The sequence below is a fragment of the Callionymus lyra genome, chromosome 2 (assembly GCF_982586985.1).
Source record: "Callionymus lyra chromosome 2, fCalLyr1.hap1.1, whole genome shotgun sequence".
NCBI lineage: Eukaryota > Metazoa > Chordata > Actinopteri > Syngnathiformes > Callionymidae > Callionymus > Callionymus lyra.
In genome coordinates, this window is record NC_141819.1 from 35,969,246 (window position 1) to 35,993,638 (window position 24,393).

A 24,393-nucleotide genomic window follows, 5' to 3' on the forward strand; every position below is an offset into this window, starting at 1 on the left:
ACAAAAGTCCCCGTATTTGTACAGAATTAGAATTGTTTATTGCTTAATAGAACCAATACTTTTTAAGACATTATACTCATGAAAGTATAGTTACAAAAACAAACAAAATACATTCGTACAAAAATAAATGGCTCGCAGATGGTTTATCAAACAGTACAAACACATGACAAATTAAAAGTGAGAAAATTTGGTTGTACACCGATCATAATGGTTTTTTTAAATCACTAACACAAATGGAATCAGCAGAGAATTAATTGGCCACGGAAATAGAAAATAAGCAGAAAAATAAAAACTGATCCTATAAATAATTTTCAGTAGTTTCAGGAAACAGAGTAATATCATTTTAAAGATAACGTTGATTTAGTAAAAGTCACTGTATAAAAAATACAAAGGTTTCACAATTTGTTCTGAAGAATTATTACAATTCTGTTAAAAGACTGACTGTCTTTTGAAAGCACATATACAACTTGTTTAGGTTTCAAAGCGTGTAGTAAGTGTGGCAGCTCCTGGAGTGACAAACACACACTGGCAAGACACAAGGGAAGTTTGAGACAAAGTTTGACCCACAAACGACTTATTTGCTCACATCCTATCTCACCCACTTCCTAACAATTCTGCTCTTATCTGGCCAGATAAAACAAATGCGGTCACGGAACAGAACAAACAGAACTATAGAACCGATGAGGCGTTATCAGAGCTTCCTTCTACACTCTACAGCCAGTCATAAAAGATCCACAACAGTTAGTTTCTGTCTGTATTTTCACATCACTTACAAAGTCAGGATGAAGTTAGAAGTTATAGATCATTTATATAAATAGTTCACTGTACAAGTTTGTGTGTGTCGAGTGCATCTAACTTTGGTGTCGGTACATCTGAAGTTGGAGTGTTCAGTGGGTTGTGTCGTCTGGGCGATGGTGAGTCAGTGGGTTTATTAGTGGGTCTTGTCGTAGTTCTTGACCATGCGTTTGATGTGGAAGAGTTTGTATCTCAGCCGGCGACAATCCTTCTTTTTGGCCTGGTATTCTGGAGTCTAAAGGAAAAGAGGAGTCAAAAATGTGAAGGGCCTCGACAAACTTTAAGCCGTGCCCCCGTTTGCTGAAGATACAGGTATGTGGCCTCGTGAGGTTAGAGTAAAGCAAGAAAACTGATGATAGAAATGTTTCTGACCACAAACAATGTTGTCTTATACTTATTCTAAATATCAATTTAGTGTTTTTTAAGGAAACATATGTAAATTGAAAGACTAAATGTAAATTTACTGCATACCAAATTAAACAATTAAAAACCCTTAATATTTTAAATTATACTTTTTAATATTCTTACTTTTTTATATTTAATTATACGGTATATATAAAAAGTTTTTCTCTTTTATATATATATATATATATATATATATATATATATATATATAATAGATTAAAAGATTACAACTGATATAAAAATGCTTTAGATAGGTGGAAATTAATGATTTGGCAGAGGTCTGCCTTCTCAAAGTGCTTTTGATATATTTAAACTGAGTCACAATGAACAAAAAGGGCAGTTGATAAAAATATGGCTTATGGCTTTGTGGAGACACACAAAAAAATTCCTCACCTGCTTAAGGTCCTTCAGACGATTATATTCTTCTGCTACCCCCTGATGGAAGTAGAAAAAAAACTGTCAACACTCAAACGTATATTTCCTGATGCTGGTCACTTCATTTAAATTAAAGAAATATTAGCGTACGGATGCATTTCTGCAATAACTAAATCATGTTCAAAGAGGTTAATATGTATTTTTTATAACCCAGATTTGTCAATGGGCCCACACTCTAAATAGAGACAAGGTTTTGTTCGATTTTAAATGAATGTAACCCGGTCATCACCTGATATTTGACGGATGTGTCGTCCAGAGAGTCGAGCTGCCTGCTGAGCTTGTTCATCTGGTCGTTGATGTCATCCATGTCCGCACACAGACGCTTGTAGTCCTTCAGGTCAGTGTCGAACTCACGCTTGTATTCGTGCCTCTGAGCGTCTGATCGGATCTCTGGATACATGCTGGGGATGAAGAGAAGCGTCAGACTCACCTTGAGAGACTGTGTGATTTTGCCGTGGTACTTGTGGTAATGCTAACATGCTAACTGCTATCAAGTGTTATTAACATGTTTGCACATCTGGCACATACTGCTAGGGGTGTATACTGGCAGAAATGTGTCGATATGTATTACGATACAAGTTTTAAGCATTTTCTTGGCTCTGCTGTTGCAGAATTTACAAACCAAAATTGGTTTTGAAACCAAAATATGTCCACACATCAGCTTTAAAAGCTGCTAGCATTGAATGTATCCTCTTGTCCTCAGTCATCACCAGGATTTTATTGTTCCTTTAGCTGCGGAGGACATAATGGCTTCTATATACACCCACTAAGCCTTTTGGATCAGCAGCTCCTCTCTATGAGGATGATAAAAATGCGTACTCTCTAATAATCGTGTATCCAGACTCAACAACAAATGCAACTGTCGGGCGTTTTTTTCTCCGTCCGCTCTCCTGTTTGAACCTTTGGCCTAATTCTCTCCGACTGCTGTGGAATGCCTTTGGGAGATTAACAAATCTCCCAGACAGAATCTGGAATACACAACCTGTAGTATTCCCAGGTGAGTGGGAAAAGGACAGTGACGGAGGACATCTGTTCTGTCTATCCATCAGATATTCAATATTTTCATCAAGTCACGCTCCTCTGGTAATCCACATGTGGTCTTGTGCTCCTGTCAACCTCTTAAGTGTGCGTGTGCGTGTGCGTGTGTGTGCGTGTGTGTGTGTGTGTGTGTGTGTGAGCAGTGATGCGTCAGAAGAGTGCCACTCACCTCTGCCACTCTTCCACGTCCAGTTCGTTCCCAGTCTCTCCTCCGGTGGTGTACTCTGTCTCGTACTGGGACTCGTCAAAGTCCGGGTTTCTCCTGCGCCTCTTGCCTCTGTGGGCGGAGGGTTTGCGGACTCCGTTGGCCTCCTCTGAAGGACTTGAGCTGGTCCTCCTTTCGTGGGAGTACGCTTCAGACGGTCGGCTGATGGTCCGATCCGAGAATCTGGTAGAGCAATGACATGAGATTGTGAGTCAATTGTCGCCTGCTGAGGACAATTTCAACTAGTCTCAACAATATACAAAATAAACTTATTTCACTACTTTTCTGGATCCAACCCAAGGTCTTCTCCCAGTTAGACAGGGTAACATCTTTAAAGATGCCATAAACTGACTTCTATCTTTGTGTATCTTTGTGTATCTCCCCAATGACTATGCTCCTCATCTTATCTCTCATCTCTTATCCAAACACAACAACATTTCTTTTACACATTTCCAAAGGGATTTAGTTTTAAATCCAATGTAGATGTTTGGGGCGGCAGGGTGACAGCTAGGGCTATAGGCAAAAAAGATGGTTTAATTGCTTAAGTACAGAAATGTATAATATCGATTAAAAGAGCCTGGCGGGTTACAGTTGTAACCAATCTTGCTGTTCCCTCGAGGTAACCAATGGTGTTAGTCTGTGGAGGGCAGAGCATGCATGAAGTATAACTGTTACTTACGTTCAGCAGAAACAAAAGTACATGGTAACACAGTTACACCAACTTTTTTCTGTTGCGGGAATCCAGCATATGTTGTGTGTAACACATTTATTGTCACCACATTATATTTGGTGATATTGCACAATTAGGATGAGTTAAGAGAACCTACAGAGAAAACTAATTTTGGCAACTTGGACCTTTAATCCTGTTATTTTGCGTCACTACCCAAAGTTTGTGAGAGTAGGACAATAGATCGATGGGTAAATCAAGAGCTGTGCCTTTTGGCTCAGCTCTGTCTTCGCCATGACAGGTGAATGACCGCAGATCAAGAGAGGTAAAGAGTAGAGTGATGGCAGGACGGAATGTAAGAAATCTGGAAGGGAAGAAAGGAGAGCTGCTTTGATGTATGGATTAGGGACAGACACAAAGTTAGAAGAGTTATTTTCTGTGGATCAGAAAGGATTTTCAAGGGGTCCAAATACCAGCATTGACAACACAAGATATGGCAAATCTGCAGAAAAAGGTTTTTCTGTTTGTTTATGAGTAAAAAAAAATCTAAAATCTCATGTTTCTGCGAGTCTGTTTCCACTCATCCTGCTTTAAGATCTGATTCTGACATAAGATGTGATTGTTTGTACAAGCAAAATTTGCCCTTCAGCAACAACTCTGAACGAAAACAACCGCAGTTTAATCCTGAAGGGGCACAAAGGTCGTCTGGGCTCTGCTCGTGGGCCGTGTACTGATCTCTGATTAGATATTGCTTGTCACATGTTTGAAGGTTCACTGGGGAATGTGGCTTTACTTTAATATCTAAAGATCACCCCTAACTTCTAAAGATAGCTCAGAGAAATGATGATGCATGTCTAAATTTATAATATAAAGGAGATTATATTCATGTTATATTTATGTCTATTCATAATCTGAAAAGAGTTTGATCCGACTAAAAGAGCTTTGGCCCATGAGCCAGGCTTCATAAGTCCTGAAGAGTTTTGAACATGATGACTATTATGATGAGTGTGAAGTTGCACTTCTATTTATAACATGATAACTTTCGGGAGATGAAGACCAGATGATTTTTTTTTGGTAGCGTTCTGCGCTTCCATTTGGATTTAGGACTTTTTGAAGGTTAGGCCATTCTCTTGTATGGCTTCTACTGTAGCAATAATACATCATGTGATCTCTATATCTATAATGATATTTGGAATACTACAGTTAAAATGCCCAAGTGCCTTTGCCATAAAGGCTCTTCTAATTATTTCTATAAAAGAGAGAAGAGATATCCTTGGCAGTAGTATGCACCGTCTTCTTTTGAGAACAAACAAATCATAGTTTTTCTTCTCAGGAACGACAAGAAATTAAATTAAAAACATGCACGCACTGATTGTTGTCACTGTAAGCGTCTACAGTGTCGAAGACGCTGTCCTCCTTGGCCGGAGGGTACGAGATGACGCTGTTCACCGAAGCGTTGAGATGTCCACCTCCTTTCTCAGACACCAGCAGGGTCGGCGCGTCCTGAACGCTGTTGTTTTCCTCTACATTGTTCACCTACAGCAGACAGGAAAAACACATGGAGAATATCAGCAACACCCAAAACAAAAACATGAACAGGAGAAGTTTAATGAGTGATTTATCATCTTCATCTTTGGTCTTAACTCACAGGAGCGCCACATTATTGAATATTAGGGTTGAAACAAATACTTGAATTATTCAAATATTTAAGATGTCTATTAAGAGAAACATATTCTCCAATCTTGAGTTCATTTTAAATGACAGTTGATTGAAATCCCGTCCAAACCAAGTATCAAATGCTATGACACAAAATAAAAGTTTAACTGTTTGATTTGTTCTTCATTTAACTATTGAGTTTTCTTTTTAGTATCTCTATTTTTGTTGTGAACTAAAACTGTAATAAACACTGTCAAAGGAAGCCAGTTTGCCTTTAAAAAAAAAGAAATACTAAAATGAATGAATGTAAAAATATTTTATTTTATGTATTTGTGATGGCTCTTGCAGAGACTAAACCTGTGGGGGTGGTATTCTATTTTCCCTGGGGCCAAATTATATACAGTAACTGATTTTACTGTGGGAAAAGCATTCTCATAATAGGAAAACAAAAGGAAAATTAAATTTTCTTAAAATCTGATGCACATTTATTCCAAAATATTATTTTATATTGGCTAAGATGTTTTGGGGAGGAAATCAATTATATTTACAATTTAACTTGTAGATAATAGTTAGTAATAGTTCAACATAATATTATATAAGGGCCTGTAAAAAGGGCCAACGCGCCGCACTTTGCCTGGTCCGATAAATCGATTTTAAGTTCTAATATAATCTTGATAACTGAAACAGTCTTTAATAATAATAAATAATAATTATATTTATATAAAAATGCAAGTCTTTTAGAACACATTTCAAATGTCTATATCAAGGAAGTATGTTTCAAGTGACAACTTAAAAGAGAGTAACAAAAGTAGTGAGTGAAAAAAACTGTTCCTTTGTTTGTTGACTCGTGATAGGTGGCGCTCGTCTCCTCTCTGCTCGTGTTTGAAAGTGACTTTTAACATGAAACTTATTAAATATCTGATTTCTACAAAAGAAAACATTCGGGGTTAAGTCGAGGCAGCTTAGTGCTGTCGGTCCTTTGCTCAGATAAGGTCGTAGAGAATGTAAAGGATTAACGCTCCTGAGAGGCTCTATTCTCCTCTTGTTATCATTAAGACTACTTTCTTTAAACCCCATTCTGACTCTGACATTATTTAATCCAAGTCAATGAAAATAGATTACAAAAAAATATCAGAGATTTAGTCGCTTCAAGTAGATGTTTCGTTATTTCTTCTTAACTTTGTTTTTCTGTTTGCACGACAGAGAGGATTCAGTACGTTTTTACACTTCGGTGTTTTCAGTAAACAGTTATTTCAATAGTGAGTTTAAAGTACAATTTCAGGTAAACAACTTAGTGTTGAAGAGAGTGATCTTCTTGAAATGTTTCGAATCAAAGTTTGATGAAATTGAATGAAGGCCTTCAAAACACGGTGAGGACGGATGTGTTCCCACATTCTTCCTTCAAATACCAGGAAACATGTGGACACTTTTCTAAACGTCTTCCTGTCACGTCACACAAACTGATAGAAGTTCATCACAATGAAGGTCACTTTGTGGAGCAAGCAGAAACTTGACGTTCTTTCACCGACAGATGCAGAGTCTTATGCTTATGTATTTAACTTCATATCTTTCTTTTAGCATTTGAGTCAAGGCAGTCGTAAATGAGTTAATGCTAGAACCTCAAGTCACCAAAGTTTCAGGTTGGATTCCATCTCAGGCAAGTCCTGGAAATGTGAATTGATTGTTGAGTCGGTATTTTCTCCACATGCCAGTGTGGGTCTCCTCTCACAACACAAATACGTACTGTACGTACGTACACTGATCATTTTAAACTGTCCCCTTTCTCTCACCCCAACTAGCTGGCATTGTTACCTCCATCATGGAATAAACAAGGGGAAACGGCTAAATTGGTGGAAACTGGAAAAATGTAATGGAAATATGAGTAAAATATGAATAAACTTGAATATTAAGGTTTATATGGTACGGTTTCAATATTCAACAGTCTGTATACATGTTCTTACTTACAATTAACATGCAAATAGCTATGGTGTCTATTAAAAGTCTGGGCCAATACATGGCAGCAGTCATTAGTCCTCCGCAGCTAAAGGAACTTTGACATCCCTGGCGATGACTGGGAACAAGAGGATACAGTCGACTCCAACAGCTTTTAAAGCTGAAGTATGGACATATTTTTGTTTCAAAAACAAATGAAAGCAGTTACCTTATATATATACAACTATATTCTGTACTTTTTTCCTCTGAGACTGAAAACCTCTCTAAATGTAAAACAGTCTCTGAATAGTTTTTTAATTCAAATAAGTACACGCTTTAGCGAAGAGGTGAAAAAAATGAATCTAGGAATTGAGTGACTTTTTAAACCACGATTCTTTCGCTTCTGGCAATCTCGCATCACAGAACAATCTCCTAAATTCCTAACAGAGCAGCATCAGCTTAACCCCCCCCCCCCCCCCACACACACACACACACACCAAAAATAATAATCATATTGGCCGGAGAGGTGGGGTGGAGAGAAGCTGCAGGAGAGGGCATGTAAGAATTCCAACCATGCAGCAGACGCACAAACGGAAAAGGAGCAGGAATCTGGTAGATTTGTGGACGTGGTGAATTGAAGCAGGTGGTAAACTTAATAACAATAATATTATTATTATAATTGAGTATTTGCAACAATACTAGTGATTATGTTTTTTTTACAGAATAGGACATAATTTAAACATTCTTTTTGTCCTTAAAAAGTGACCAAGACCCTCGCTAAGTTAACTAAACCTAAAAAACAACATTATTCAAGTCGACCGGTTTATTACTATAAGTAACAAGTTATGAAGCAGGACGGTCCTTATGTTGAGTCATCTTTGTTTCCTGTCTTTCTATTGTCAGATGTATTACTGTATTATCAGCTCATGCACTTTGTGTTTTGGTTTATTTTTAAGACCTTGCCATAAAAAACAAAAACATGATTGAAAAGCCACATCTTTATACTGCACTTTTCCACACAAAGTACTTAACAGAATGAAAAAATACCCAGACAAATGAAAAGGCACGCACACAATCACACATTACACACATTAGTTATTTGTGGGTTTGTTCCAGTTTAGCCGATTTTCCATATGCTTTAGCATTTTCTTTTCTGATCATTTATCCAAGTAGACTGTCAACAAGATGGACACATACTAGAATCTCATGCCTTCACTGAAATATCTCTAACTTTACTAAACAAGTTAAGAAAGGGAACGCAATCCTTGAGTTGTATAAGTTGCGGGCCAAAAGAAATGTACAAAATTTACCAGGAAGTATGAGTTTGACGTACTTCTTTATATTCTTGGAGGCTCAATTTACCTTATTTATTTCTGTTTGTCCTCCTTCTTCAAACAATAACCAATCGAATGTCTTTCCTTCGACCTAAAATGTACGTTTATAGGAAGTCTATGTATAATTGTTGACATCAAACATCTCAGTTACTTATCTTATCTAAAACTTTAGAATCTTAATAGTTTACCATGTCAACATAAACATACTACACAATCTACTTCTATGGAAGTATATACGTTCCATCACATGACTCAATTCACATTTTTTTTAAGTTTTTGAATTATCTTATTGAAATATTGTTTGTTTTTTTCAAGGATTTATTTTTATTTTATTAATTGAGTTAAATCATTTGTATATTGAATGGTTGATTTTTTTTGTTTGTTTTTTAATCATTGGAATTAATTATTCGGAATATATATAATTTTATAATATAACTGCTTTGATATTGATATTTTAATTAAAATTATTTAAAAATAAATGTTCTAAATTCAGTATTTTTTCATTCAAAGCCTTTTAAAAAATATATAATAGTGCCACCAGACAATACCAAAAGACTACAAAGCTACTCAACTCAAGTATCTGATTCATGCATAATAGTTATTAATATCAAACTCTATGTGTAAGAAAATGTATTCATTTTGAAAACATTCAATTATTTGTATTCAATAATAATACAAATGCAACCTTTCAATATATAGCTTATAGAATTGTATCATTCAATACATTAAAAAATAACTTTTCAATACCAAAATTATAGAATACCATAATTAAAAAAAATATTCAATGCTTAAAAAACCACATCAATTAAAAATTTAAAGTTTCAACATTTTCTATGTGAAATTCAACCATTCAATATTCTAATAGCACTGATATACTGATGTGATCCAACCATAAAATTGACTTGCACTAGAACTTCCTGTGTCCTTGTTTTTTAAACAATTATTCTAGTTGAATTTTCCACTGTTTTCAAAGGCGTGCTCATCCATCTGTGGTTTTTTCTCACCAAGCCAGTAAAGGCTGACATTTGGGCGTCACATCCAGGCCGGCAGAAACCGACTCCGATGACCTCAGACAAACCCCCGCCCCCCTCTTCCGTGAGCTGAATGCGAGCAGTGTCTGAGGTCACCGGAGCGAGCCTCCCCGAAACACTTGGCGTCGTAACAAACCACAGAGTGTTGTTTAAAAGGAGCCAAACAAGCCTGTGACTCATTGTGTGGAGACTATTTGCAGGTGCAGCGGCCGCCGAGTTCAAAGGTCACTAGTGGGAACGTCATGAAACCACTTCAGACTTTTGATCTCTGATTAAAACAGACCTAGATTCAGATTTTATTGATCTCATAAAAACCTGCAGTATCACAGTATGTGAGAGTGACGTCGCTGAAGTACAGCAGTACACTTCATTACTTCTCCCACAATACGCCAAGACAGCAGCGAGCATGGTACCATTTATAGACATCAGCGCGACTCATTGTCATCCCTGACTTCACACTTTTGTGTGTATCCATACAATTACCACCACCTCTGGAAAAACAAACCACTTTAGATAACGACAAGTTACAACAACACATTGTCTCCTCTGTGGCTTTTTCTCTTCTCTTTCATAATATCTCTCCTTCTGGTCAAGATTCACATCAATATTTAGTTCATTTTAGTTTGAAACAGATTTATCAATACATTGAAATATAATTTGTAGTAATTACGTAGTATCCAAGTTTGTTTTGGGACCAGATTATTATTTGTTGTTAGGGGCAGTCATGTCAAATAAACTACTTAAAAGAAAGAATAAAAATGTCAGTATATTAAAAATTGTAATCAATTGCATTATTTGTGTTTAATAGTGTGGAGGAGGGTGAATTATACAATGTTTTGATCCACATTTCACTTCTGTTCCACTTCATTTATTGTGTTATTACTACGTGCAGACAATTCAAGCTCCTCCCACCATCTGTGTCATTGTTCTTGTCGGCAGATTATATTGACTTTTAAGTTATTTCCTTGTTTTCCTCTGTAACTTCCTTTGACCTCTTTCCTCTTCTCTGACCCTCTGACCCTCTGAAACAGTCGTATAGTCCTCGTTTATTCAATCGACAAAAATATTTAAAAGCCGTTTACTCTGGGTCAAAGTGACCCGAAGGCCTGAAAACAAATATGTTTGTGGCATCCCTTGCGTGGACTATTTAACATTTTACATCAACCTTTCTAGTTCAACTCTACATACAACAAGTTAAAGATCTTTGTTCGAATTCATCTCCTCTTTTTTCATTTTATTTTCCTTTCAATTTTCTTTCCTAACATAGAATTTATTTTTAATTAAATATTAAACAATTTATTCTCTATCTGATTCGTTTCATTTTCAATCCAAAAATATAGGAAATCTCGCTTTTGAAATGTATCTAGCGTTCATTTGTGTTCACATGGTCTTTCTAAAAACTACCTTGGGTTTTTCTTTTTCCACCATTCTAAGATGCATTGAATTTTGGACATTTTTCATACTTTCCCGAATGGAACAACCTCCCTGGCTTCCAGAAACATAACACAAGGGTTAAATAACATGTTGTGACATTTATTTGTGTTCTCATGGTCATGTTAACTTTGATTTTGAGACCTTTTTGTTCCTATTTTTAGAAACATTGATTTAAGTAAGTAATTTATATTTATAAAGCGCTTTTCTAGACCAGGGTCACCAAGCGCTTAAACAATCCAAAAAATACTTTAAAAAATATATAATAAAAAGATCAAGAACATTTTTTTTTACCAGCTTTATGAGGCTTCAGTAAATCATTTATACCGTTTCAATAAAATACAATGAATTAATTAAAAAATACACAATCAGATTAAGAGGTAAAATAATTAATTTCTTTCCTTTTTTGTCGCCTTCTTTCTTTTGGCTTGAAGCCCCTTATGACATTATACAACGTGGCCCCTGAGGAAATTGAACTGCTCACCTGTGTTCTACACACTACACACTTGTTGTTCTAACAGAAACGTGAATCATTCAAATGGTGGTGGTTCTAGTGAATAATCAACTATTCTTTCAATTCCCACAAGAAAGTTGTTGATGTTTTTCCTCACAAAGCTCTCAAGCACCAACTAATTCAGTATCTTCGGAGGCGGTTAATTATTATTCAAAGTGAAACCAGGTAGTGCGCAAACAATCCATGACTGCTATGGGAGTCTCGGTAGTTTCAGGCCAGCGCTATAAACACAGGCGGTCACAGATGATTCTGCAGGTGGACTTTGGACTCATAAAGAGAAGTCATGAAAACTTGAATATCTACACAGCGCTGTGCGTCACCTGCTGTGGAACATGTGACTAGCACACCCCTGGATTGTGAAAGAAAACTGACCTTATCTTAACAACTCTGGACGACCTTGGTGGGATTACACTCAGGATTACAAAACATGGGCAGTAACTGAGCAAAAAACTCCTTTACAAACTGAACATTACATACAAAAAAAAAAACACCCACACAGACGGTCAGAAGCCAGATTTAAACACCTCTGACCTCGCTCTCTTCAACCCAAGCTGTGAAGGCGAAAAACTCTCATTTTCAGTTCATTTTGAGCGACTTCCCTTTGATAATCCCAATCACATCTGTTATTTTTTCATTGTCTGATGACAGCCAGCTTACCCATTCTTCAACATCCCTGCCCTCGGACGCTTTCCCACCGATCAGAGGCTGTTCCCAGTAGATGTTTGGCTTGCCATAGCGCCAGATCTTCCCTCTGGTTTTGTGTGCAAAGAAAGCAGCAACAGCCAAAGCTATTACAACCAGGAATCCACACACCATGGCAACCGCCTGGAGAAGAAGCAGGAGTTGATTTGAGATAAATAATCCTCACTTTTTGGTTTACACAGCAGCTGGAAAACACTTGCAGCACATTGAGATGTTACAGTTGACTTGTTGAATAACTTCTTTGGTTGTCCAGGTTTATTTTGATTCTATGGCTGTTGAATTGTTTAAAAAAAATGGGCCAAGAATCACTGTCTTTCTGAGATAAATTGCATTTCAATATTGGGAAGATTGACGTTACTGACTCAGTGACTGTTTTACACGTTTTAAATGCCAGTTTAATATAATTTTTTACTTAATTCTAAATTGTCATGACTATATAAACTAAGGGTGTAAGGAAACATCAATACATATAGATATCTCAATTTGTTTAGATTTTATTTGATCTACAATTACAGCAAATATTTACAGTCCAGCTAAAGAAAAAGTTAAATTGCACAATCATTTTTGTTTTCTTTCTCTTTTTCTATCTTGAAATATCATTAGAACATATATGACTTTGCGTGGATAACCTGCATGTTATTGAATTCATTTGATTGATACGTTTATTTGCATGTTTCTTCCTCCACTTATTAACCTGTGAAACAGTGACAAACGTCACATATATGTGCACTGACCTGAAACAAAGAAACACTTCAAATGTTGTACAGACCTCTTGAGGATCCACGTAGCAGTAATGGTACAAGTACTGGTTGTATATCGGGAATCCGCCTACTCCCCCCATCTGGGAATATCCTTGCTGATAGAGGTTCTGACACATCGCGAGCATTGGATTGTACATCACATTGGACGAGCTCTGGGCCGCCGGGTTCACCCCCACGACGTAGACAATGTTGATGATGCCCTGTGAAGAAGCAATACAGTGTTGTTTTAGTTACAGTTTTTACAATTGATCATTCACTCACTGAACATGTTTCAAAAAAACGTTCAGGAAATCTTGATATGGAAACAAACCAAGAATAACATTAAACTATCTGGATAAGGAAGGGTTTTGAAGGAATAATGATTGACTTTAATGTCCGTCTGTTCAGTTTATAAATACAGAATAAGTGAAATAAAAGTGATATAGTACTTTTGACATTGTTTTAGGGTTAACAACTGTTGATCCAGAACAACTAGGCAACTAAGATTTTATGCACAACAAAACAACAACATTGCAATAAAAAATGTCAAGTTTCTACTTCAGTGTATGTAAATGGGTGAATGCGTAACTTAGTCTAAAGCGCTATACAAGTTGACCATTTATGTTTTAAATGTAAATTCAACCATTCAATATTCTGAAGGAATTGCCACATATATTATAAAGTCCATTTTTGTAATCGTACCATCAGTCTAGTGGAGAGAGGCTGGAATATTTTAAGGTAGAAGGATCGTCTTTCCGAGCAGAAGTAGTCGTACCTGCATGAAGCCCATGATGATGCTGGTGATGAGGACGCCCAGGAAGAACTTCCGACTGCGGATGACGGGCGACTTGGAGAAAGTGGCGATGAAGCCTGAGAGCGCCACAATGAAGTTGATGGCTGCCATGGCGATCATGGCGGATTTGGCAGAGTACGGCGATATGCTAGATCCATAGTAGTTATTGTATCCGGGATTGTAGCCCCCGCCGCCGCCGCCGAACCCTCCACCAAATCCCCCTCCGTAACTACCGCCGTACCCGCCGCCCACCCCGGAGCCGAAGAATCCGCCTCCTATCCCGTACTGGTAGTCCCACATCAGCGTGGAGGCCACGCAGGCGAAGATGCCCACGCACAGGACGATGACGGTCGCCAACATGACCTTGATGATCCCGGGAGGCGAGCGCCACTTGTAGAAGTGCTGCGGCTTGTCCTCGATGTAGTAGGAGCCCGGCGGCGGCGGGTAGGCGTTGTAGTCGCTGGTGGGGCCATGGAAGCTCCCGGCGCTGAAGCCGTTGTGGGAGGGCGAGGTGAAGGGAGGACTGTAGACCGGAGGACTCTCGTAGTGCTGCTTGTCGAACATGCTGCGAGAAGATCGGAGAAGGAGATATTTACAGAGCGTGAGATCGGACTGTTCTGAGCAGGAAGACTCGACTCTTGAGATATGACTAGCATGACGTGGAGGGAGAAGTTAGGCGTGACTGACTCCAGTAATGAGGTCCACTAACAGAGCAAAGTCAATGTTTCACTATCTTTAAGAGCTTTATGGAGCTGATGATGTGACACTCTGACCAAGATGGCAGTACTTTGTGTCTGCAGATTATCAGCTCTGTGCCCAGGAAATATCAGCCCAATGACCTTATTTCAGGCCCAGAACCAGCGTGGGGACGTCGGTACCAGGAGCAGAGAGCATGCCAACAATACACTCTGTTCAGAGCAGGAGTCTCCCTCCCAGACTCGCTTGCACATCCACAAACCTGCTACACTGAAATTCCCAGCTGAGAGCAAAAACACATTGTGTCTTAGGGGTGCAAGAAAATATTGATGCACTGAAATATCATTATTTATTTCACAATACTGTATCAATATTCTTTTAGATTTTTTAGATTTGGATTTCCTTTATTAGTCAAACAAGGGGGATTTTTTGTTTGGAGTATTATCAGGTGAAAAGAAAAGAAACTAAATAAGCAAAAGCCCACAAAAATTGAATGAAATAATTAAATAAGAATACAATATAAATAGAATTCTAAATACATACAGTATATTAAAAAAATAATAATTTAAATCATAATTTTTACTAAAGTCCCTGTTAGTCTTTTTCTGGTGCAGTTCTTATTGTGGAACTATCAATTTTCCATTAATTTATGTTTGTTATATTTTTGCTTTAAATCGTATTTTTTAATCATAGTTACTTTATTGTTTATATTTCTATAAAGTGTGTATAAAACAATACACATTTTTTATTTAAAATTAACATGCAAATATCCACCCTTCTGTGTGTGTGTGTCTTTGTTAAACTCCCGACCATTAGATGGCAGCACCTGGCAAGTTGGCAGGCAAATCTGGCAAGATCCTGGCGATGACCGAGGACAAGAGGATACAGTCGACTCCAGCAGGTTTTATAATCAAATGTTTGGAGATATTTTGGTTTCAAATCAAATGAAATCAGTTACGACTTTGTCTTAAATTCTGTCATTTCTGCAACACGTGTCAAGTACTCGGACAATACTACAAATATTTCTTGTTCCTACTTATGTCTGTCAACGTTTACTACAAGTGTAGTCAGGTTTTTTCACCGTCCTATAACCAACCGGTTTCTGTAATTCCCATGTTTTGTAGTTCCCATTAAAAAAGCTTTCTACTTCTCTAATCTTTTAACCACTTTTCTGTTCACTGTTGTTTTTAATACGTCTGTTTGTTGTCCTTTATAAATCAAATAATTATTATTTAACTGCACTATATAACCACTAGAGGGTTCGGTCTCAGTTCAAACATCTCCTTATCCCGTTAGCACAAAGCCCTTCCAGTAGTTATCAGACACAAACAAGTTTGTACTGATTTTATGTGGTACACAGCACTCAAAAATCTGTCTAAATGTTGGTAAATTCTGAAGCGACAGAAACAAATTATAGTTCTCCTGCCTGGCAGTGCCCACCGCCTGTGGTCATAATTCTTCTGCCTCTGTGGGGGTCTGGCACTCACAGCAGAGGAGGTCTCGCCTCGGAGCCTCCATTCTAGACATCTTCCCATTATTCCTACCCTCCCGTCCTCCAAATACTTCCACCCCTCCTCCCCCTTTATTCCCCCCCAACTCCATAACTTTTTTTGCCTTTGTTTCGGGAGCAGGAGGAGCAAAAGTCATGGCTGCCCGTCACTGTTGCCATGGAGTCTCTCGTGAAGAAAAAAAAAAAAGAGGGAAAAAAGGAAAGTAAATTGGGGCACTGTCCAGGGAGGAAGGAACAACGGCTGCTGTGTACTTCTGAGAGACAGTCGAGGGGGGACAGGTGGACTTTGGAGGTGGGGGTTCCATTGTGGAGTCGAGTGTCAGCATTGTTCAAGCAAAGAGGTGGGGGGGAGAGAAAAGAGGGCGACTTTATCAAATCAAATATTGACTTTGAGTCTGGCTTGACTATGTTAGTGCAGTATAAAGATGCAACCGGGAGACTGTTGTGTTGCTTCTTTTTAGGTTTAAAAAGGTATAAAGTTTAAAAGTAACATGAAATTTAACGGTATACCCATTATTTTAGCATACATTTGTGTCAAACTCATGGCCCGGGGGAAAAATCCGGCCCAATAATTAATGTTGTGTCCCCCACAGCATGGTTGGTTCTATAAAAAACCTTGAAAAGAGCATTATATAACACCGAAAAATAAAAACTTACCATTATTACAACGATTTATTATAACATATTTCCATGTGTTAATATTTGATATCTAATATCTAATATAATATAACTTCTTAACAACCTTATATTTACGGTCTGCTCTAAGTAAACAGTCAACAACATCACTTCAGAAGACGGATCATGTGACCACAGGTCGGGTCAGACGCCCACCAGCCGCGGCCGCGCTACAACAGAGACTCTATCATCTGGAGCTGATAATGGAATTCCAGTTGTACAGTCACATGATTTACATCTGTCAGAACTGTTTAGATCCCACTGGCACACGCAACAGTCAGAGAGAGTGAGCCGACCAACATTCTTTTGCAGCGGAGACATCTCCGCAGGTGTGGACCTCATGAAACCTCTGGACACAGCTTTACTCCATCTTGAGCGTCTTTCTTTCCCCGATAAATTGCTATTATTCAACAGTTCTGTGGTAATTAAATCACATTTTATTTTTATCATAGTTCTGTTATGGTTTATTTGTCAATACTGTCTTTATAAAAAAAAAATTTTTAAATGTATTAACAATTAACATTAAAAAATTCCGGACGTTTGATCATCTTTAAACATCTGCAGCTGAAGGAACAATGACATCCTGCAGGATCCTGGCAATAACTGAGGACGAGAGGATACGGACATGCGGTCTGTAAATTCTGCAACGCAAGAGTCAAGTACTTGGACAATACTACAAATATATCCTTGTTCCTTGTAACAGTATCGTGATAAAGTGTACCGTTGTCCCTGTATCTTATCTCCAGTACACACCTCTACTAGTCACACCCGTCTTCATGTCCTCATTTACCCCATCAATGAACCCCATTGTTGACGTCCTGTACCCCTTTTTGGTCCAACGTGTCTTACATCTAAATCCAGTCCAAACCACCTGGTACACTTAGTTATGAATCGCTCTGATCAGTCCCTAAATCAAGTCTTGGTCAAACATGACAAACTTTTTTTTTTAATTTTAAAAGAAATAGATGTTTATTAACATATCGTCACACCCGTTTTATATTCTCTTCCAGAATGATCGAAAGATTGTTTTTAATGTTTTGTTGACCATCTAGTGGCCCACATAAAATGACCCTATGCATCGACTTTGACACATGTGATGAGTTAAAATTTACATTTGTCAACACATCTAAATACAACAACTATAGAACCATCTCAACTTCAATCGTGTAATAAAAAGTGAGAGGAAGTATTTTTAAAGTATCAGCTTCATACTGAGTTGTAGGGTCACAGGTGCTCTCGGTCGAATAGCGGTTCTTAGACGATAAACCTGGAGCTGCTGGTGTTGTTTGTTCAACTTTCTTCTTCTGGTTTGTGTGATAGTCGTGACTGAATATTTACATTTTTGCTCGACCATGTTTGAACTGGTCAAGTGTATTCCTGTCGTTTCCGTCAAAACAACACGACAATAGAGAAGTTAGTGGATTATTAACCTGCCCTGGCTTCTGGAGTGTTTATCTACGCCTTGGCTTTTCCGTTTAGAAGTCCTCGAGAACCAGATCAAAGTTATTTAAAAAAGGCTCTTTTTATGCATATACTGTATATGTACGTTACACATTCTGAAGAGATGCCTTTTTTACACGAGAAAGTTGTGAGCTGGACACGCTTCTTTTAAAGCGTAAATTGGAATTCTAAAGTTAAGTAGACCGACTAAGCTTCATGAAAACTTAAATTGGATCAACTTAACTTAAAAAATGTCGTCATAAAAGTAGTGTAAGAATCATTCTTACCTGAGAGCTGCTGCTGCTCGTCCACCTCCGAACTAAACTCTTTCTCACTACGAGAAACGAAGCAAACCCGCCGCAGAAGAATTCAGGTGTTGTTGAAGGAAATATGAAGCTAGTTTGACTGGAGAAACTAAAGTTTCCTCCTCTGTGTTCCGGGTCAGAAGACACAACGGTTCCTCACGGAGACTCGGAGCAAGTGCTTTTGTCCCGCCTGTGATGAGGCTCGACCGCCTCACACCTCTGCACTGGTGATGTTCCTCCGCTAGAGGTCAGCCTTTTACAATGGCGCAGACACAAGTGCGCCTCCCTTGACTGTAGTTATGTCAGAGAACATGTAGAGCATGTTTCTGACAGCTTGCACTTTGATTTTTATGCATTATTGTAAAACTTCTAAACATGATATGATGTACTTTTAATACTCCCACAAGTTGTCACAGCAAAACCTAAAATAAGAGTAAACATACACTTACTTTATATCAAGCAATACAGTACGCATATTTAAAATAACAAAAACAATAGAAATACAATTAAAATATGTTAACAGAATTTAAAAAAAATATGATAAAAAGCAACTATTGTTTTTCTTTTACAAAATAATTAATAGAAAAAACAATTTGTCATATTTATGAATATGTATTGCCCCTTATCATAATTTGAGTGAATGTATGATTATATTACATTATAGAAAAACACATTTTCACGTATTTGATCTTATTTTCGTGTACAACAATATTTGACGTATTCAATTGGTGTAGTCTTTTTTATTCGGAATTGGTGTAATATTTGGGATTCTTTTTTATTCTGTCATTCAAAATGTGTTGCGTAGTGGTTAAATTTAAATAGTTAAATAAAGAGGTTTTATTCAAATAAATATATTAATCAATTAATCTCAATAATGAAATGCAGGTTAGGTCTACACGTAAGGAGTTTTGTATGTTTATTCTATACAATTTTGTGTTGGCCATACAATACAATGACTTGTAAAGTATTGCCAAAAAAATGTTGTACGATAAATGTCAAATACAAACGGTAGCCCCTGCTATGACGTCACACAGGCCACTTGGAGAGGTGGGAGATTTAAACAGTAAAATGAAACGCAGCTGCCAAAAACGTCATGGATCAGCCAATTCCCTGATTCAAATAACAAGCAATAATAAAACACAACAGAATGCAAAACAAAACATAGCCTATTTAGATACACGCAGCCATATATTACTGTTTGTTTGTGTAGCGACATAATATTTAATAAACTCTTTCGATAAAAACGTTCCCATTCATTCAGACCAAAAATGGCATCTGCCGGGTATCACACGCCCCTGAAGAAAAAAAGTTGTCCCAAGAGACGCACTTTTACGTGCTTTATATTGAATAAATACAGATAAAACAGGTATTATAATATGAATCTGACCCAAGATTCCTTTTAATTAATTTCCTTCTAAATAAAATAATTTAAAAAAGTAATTTTTGTTCGTCCTTGGTGCACCACTGCAGTGCATTGTGGGTGATTTACAGCTCTGAACATCGACGTTCACTCATTCCCTCCGCCCTACAGGGTGGAGCTCACATTTTATTTTATTTCAGCTGTGAGTGTGCGTGAATGGTTGTCCCCCTTTGTGTGCCCTGCGACAGACTGGCGTCCTGTCCAGGGTGTCCCCTGCCTCTCGCCCTATGATTCTGGGATAGGCTCCAGTCTCCCCGCGATCCCGACCCCGGTCGTCAATGAATGAATGAATGAATGTTCTGAGCTATGGAAAGTAAACAGCGAACCCTAGTGGTTGTATAAACATACACTTATTTGGTTTCCTTGTCCACTGCCAAATATGAGAGAAAATGGAAAATGGGAAAGTTCTTCTTTGTTGGATGAAAGATATAAATCTTGATTTAAATGCACTCAACAGTGATCCAAGCTTTAAATTCACGACTTACCATATATGCCAGCTACTGACCACTGCGAGGGGGGGGGAAAAACGGCAGTTGTGTAAATGTGGACAAACAACATTAAGAGAAGATAGAAAGTGATTTAATTTTCCATAACATCAGCAGGGTTTTTGTCTTATTGTGTCCAGTGATGGATTTAAGAAGCATTCCTAGATGTAGACTGACTCGGGGAGAGAGAGGGGGAGGAAGGGAGGAGGGTCGATTCATACCATCATCTCAAAATTGCGTCTATAAGAAAAATGACGTTGGTCCAAGTCCGACAGCACAAACAGACCACGAGTTGTCAGTAAAAGCTCAACATGACGAAAAATAATCCTTTCCACGCACACGTTCACACACACACACACTGCAGCAGTTGTTGAATAGAAGACATTACATGGCGACTTGAGCTTTAAACATTTTACTTAGAAAGGCACAAACTATGATTTCCTGGTAAATAATTTTGATGTAAGAAAGAAAAAAGGACAGATGTTCTCCCCGTGTAAATCAACGTTTTCCTGCCTCAATCAGATACAAGCGTCGCAAAAGACTCTTCCTAGATCAGTCTTTATTATGTTGTTAATTTCAAACCTAGAGTTTCCACTGTCATCGTTTACTTTTTCAAAAAGTGCAATAATAATAATAATAATAATAATAATAATAAGAGAGCTTTATATCTGTTCCTCTTCGATCTTCCACAGTACCTGAGGCCAGTGACTGTGCTACAAAGTCCATGTCGACAGACGAGAAAAAAGCCAGAGTGAGGAAAGAAACTCCAGAACACTACAACATAAAAAGAAGTTCTCAACGCAGGGATTCGAAAACTCAGGATTCCATTACAAAAAAAAAAAAAGAGAAAAAAGAAACGATACATAAAAATCCTCCAATTTTTTTTTTGTTACAGATGAAATGCTTCCTGTGTTTCTCATAATTAACATCAGCACTGTTCACCGCTTTAATTTTGATCCCAAAAAACACACACCAAAGGAAGAAAAAGAAGAGATTCCTACGGAGCAGACGTCTTTCACTCGGACCGCCGATGCGTCACCTGATCAACAGTCGGAACAACACACCTTCGTTATGGAATCTAGAATACAACAACTGTTTCAAACAGTATCTTTTTTCATATTCACGCCACGGTTTTTTTGATTTCATTGTTACAGCTTTTTTTTTGCTTTTTGTTTTTTTACTTTTTCTTCCAGCCCCTCCCCTGACGTCACACAGGTATTTGTCGTAGATAAAAAGGAATCAAAGTCTGTTGTGGAGTCAGTAGGACTGCAACGTTCCTTTCACTCGCCAGTAGAGCACTGAGAGGAGAGAGAGAGAGCGAGAGAGAGAGAGAGAGAGAGAGAGAGAGAGAGAGAGAGAGAGAGAGAGAGGGAGCGTAGGGGAGGTACAGTGGCAGGAAGTCAAGTGAAAAGGAGGAAGAGGAGGTGAGGAAGAAGCAGGACAAAGAGGAGACGGGGGGTCTTGTGTAGTTCCATTTAAATCTTGACAGTGACCACAATGTTTCAAGTTCTCTTCTTTCTCTGGGTTCACTTGTGCCGCTGGAGTGCTTTCCTCTTTCTCCTTTTGAAGAAACAACAGCACCTGCACACACAACACAGACAGTTTTCATTCTCAGGCTGTAACAACATATATTTCATCTTTCAAATGTGCAGGATTTTGAAGTTGTGTGGCGTATAATTCATCTTCTCATCACCATTGTATTAAACATACACCTTCTATGCGTTGATTTGGAAACACACTCCAAGAGGCAGAGTTCCACACTGAACCCCAGAACATTTATTTATTCAATATACAGAACAGTGACAATATTACCTTCTTTTTTACTGTTGAGGAATCATTTACATGTTATAGCATTAGCCATTTTATGAGATGTTATTTAAAAGAATGAGTGATCTTTATGTTTAGGCAGTATTTATATTCTTTCATTATAGAGGAGAGGATTTTCCAAAGAATGTTCGACCTCAGTATTTCTTATTTGTTAGACGGGAAGTGACATTACATTGTATTTTGACAAAAATTTGAACATTTATACGGAACTATTAAAGACCATCATTTTATTAAGAAGCCCTCGTTGTTTAATTAATTTTATTGTGAAGTGTGTGGGAGCCTTTGGAATATTCAACGTTTAAATTTAACATATTTAAATGCTAAAACTTTGAACTTTCTTCATGAAATTGACAACTCGACTCCTGGTAGTGTGTCCTCTTTGTTGAGATTCTGAATACTGTGATCCCAGCCTGTCAAGGGAGGTTCTTGTGATCTGGTTTGAGACAGTTACATCTGAGATGTTACTCAGTCCTCAAACTGTTCATTCATCCCACTTCTGACACTTCAATCTATTTCTTTGACTCAAGGTTGCCACTAAAACTCAAGCAGCATAACAGAAAATCTCTTGTCTGGTAATTTGAATATGGCTGAGTTTAAGATAAAAACCCTTGCCTTTAAAAACAGAGCACGAGTTTAAAGCTTATCTAAACTTTACTCACTTGGTTTCGTCAGCGACTTCGACCTCGGTGGGAGCAGTGATGGGAGCGTTGGAGTGTCCTGCAGTGGGATCGTCCGTATTCAGCTCGCCATTCGTCGAGCTCATCACCTGCTCGTGCACAGAATGACAGCGAGCATGAAACTAGTGGAATATTCAGATCAAACTTGGAAAACACTTGAATATTTCAAGTCTATATCGACCACCGCTGGATACTTTGACATGGACGCCGATATTTCATCACTGGACTCATTAAATGTTTTGTGTTGATTTGTGGTTTTTTTTAATTAGATATAACAGGACTTCACCTACTTTAATGACTTCTCAAGTATTTTTGTCAAAAATCAATTTACAAGAAAATTATTTTAATTTTAAAGGATCCTGTTCTGATTCTCAACTTGATTAACATCTCAAGTTCCATAATAACGTGATCCGATCCTACTCTTGTTTAAAATATGTACATTAACCTTCTAGATTTCATTGAGCAACACGTTTCAAAAATAATTTTCGAATATCTTATTCCTATTATTAAATGAAATGCACCCTGGTTGACATAACTACACAACTCTGATGAAAATAAAAAAAATGTAATCAAGATGTAAATGTTCAAGGGAATATATTCCAAGGAGAATAGATAAAATACAACTACTATGCTTGTGACTACTACCATTTAGTTTTTTCATTGATTTTATGATCCTTTTTTAAATTATTATTATTAGTTAATATGTGCAATGCATGTTTAATCATTTTCCTACTGTATAACTTCTGATCTGACAACACGCATTTCCTCACTGTGACAAATAATGACATTTCTTATCTTAAAACACAAAAACATATTTGGCAAATTAATTAATTCTGTGATTAAAAGCAATATTGACAACATATTCATACAAAGTTTAAAGTTAAAGTGCATACCTTCCAGTAAAGTCTGTACTACCATGTATAAGACAAGAGTCAAGTATCATTTTGTACCTTTTTTATCAAATAACCTTCAATGTTTTTTTAGAGATTTATTGTCCATGTCAAGGTAGACCAGCTGGCAGAGTTCATATAAAAAAATCTCCAACTAAAGCAACTCCGTAGGAAGTTTGATAGCGCAGTTCTAGGAGCCGAACACTAGGTGGCAGACGTGTCCCACAACATGAACATGGAGGGACTTTGACGGTTTTTGTAAAGCAAATATGGAGGACAGCAATGAAGCCTTCTCTTCTGGTTCAACCTGAGTAGCTAACACTGATGTTTCTAGTGACTGCGGGGCACTCAGGAGTGCAGCAGGTTAACTCAGAAGAACAGGAGGAGCAGCAGAGGCGGGTGAACACAAACAGAAGTCGCACACCAGGAGTCAGACACACAACAAGTAGTGAGAAGGCAGCACACACACAAGCACGTCAAGAGCACTCATGCACGATCAGATGCCATGAAGCAGCAGCAGTACCTGAACAGAGCCCCCCAGCCGCTCAGCTGTGAGGTGCGACCCCAGAGTCTCCTTATTGGTCACGGGAGTGGGCTGAGACTCACTTCCTTTGGGCTCAGGCGACTTGACGCATAGAGCAAAAAAAAAGGGGGTTGAGGGGGGAGGGTTGAGGAGGCAGGTGGTCATGATGTGATGAGGAGGTGGGGGGGAGGGTGTGGTGTAAGGGTCAGCGTAGTGGTGGGAGTGAGGAACAAAAGGGGGGAGGGAGGAAATAAAAACAAAACAAAA

The 24,393-nt window shown here is 38.0% G+C and overlaps 2 protein-coding genes across 5 annotated transcripts in view; both read right to left on the minus strand.

Annotated features, from left to right (window-relative positions):
* Positions 1-15: 15 nt before the first annotated feature.
* Positions 16-18,461, minus strand: LOC148086697 (occludin). The gene is made up of 9 exons (XM_087784888.1): positions 18,287-18,461; positions 13,661-14,243; positions 12,915-13,106; positions 12,101-12,268; positions 4,915-5,081; positions 2,843-3,061; positions 1,865-2,036; positions 1,594-1,635; positions 16-1,030 (listed from the first exon to the last, which is right to left on the minus strand). Exons 2-9 carry the CDS (start codon positions 14,240-14,242, stop codon positions 932-934), a joined length of 1,641 nt encoding a protein of 546 aa, XP_087641014.1. The 5' UTR covers position 14,243; positions 18,287-18,461; the 3' UTR covers positions 16-931.
* Positions 18,462-20,605: 2,144 nt separating this feature from the next.
* Positions 20,606-24,393, minus strand: part of csnk1g2b (casein kinase 1, gamma 2b) — a 34,362-nt gene continuing 30,574 nt past the window's right edge. For 2 of the 4 annotated variants that reach the window (XM_087784890.1, XM_087784889.1), the window contains exons 10-12: positions 24,127-24,228; positions 22,696-22,802; positions 20,606-21,790 (exon numbers count right to left, since the gene is read on the minus strand). In XM_087784890.1, the coding sequence (XP_087641016.1) occupies positions 21,736-21,790; positions 22,696-22,802; positions 24,127-24,228 (264 nt within the window). In that variant the 3' untranslated portion in view covers positions 20,606-21,735. The remainder of the gene's footprint in view (positions 21,791-22,695; positions 22,803-24,126; positions 24,229-24,393) is intronic. The other 2 variants (XM_087784892.1, XM_087784891.1) reach the window with 1 other exon arrangement.

Bases quoted from the DNA above. Each gene is read 5' to 3' on its own strand.
- LOC148086697 (XM_087784888.1), bottom strand. From the start codon at position 14,242: ATGTTCGACAAGCAGCACTACGAGAGTCCTCCGGTCTACAGTCCTCCC. The intron at 1,636-1,864 runs GTGATGACCGGG...TACTTCCATCAG, and splicing joins ACACATCCGTCAAATATCAG to GGGGTAGCAGAAGAATATAA. The intron at 1,031-1,593 runs GTGAGGAATTTT...CTTTTCCTTTAG, and splicing joins GTCTGAAGGACCTTAAGCAG to ACTCCAGAATACCAGGCCAA.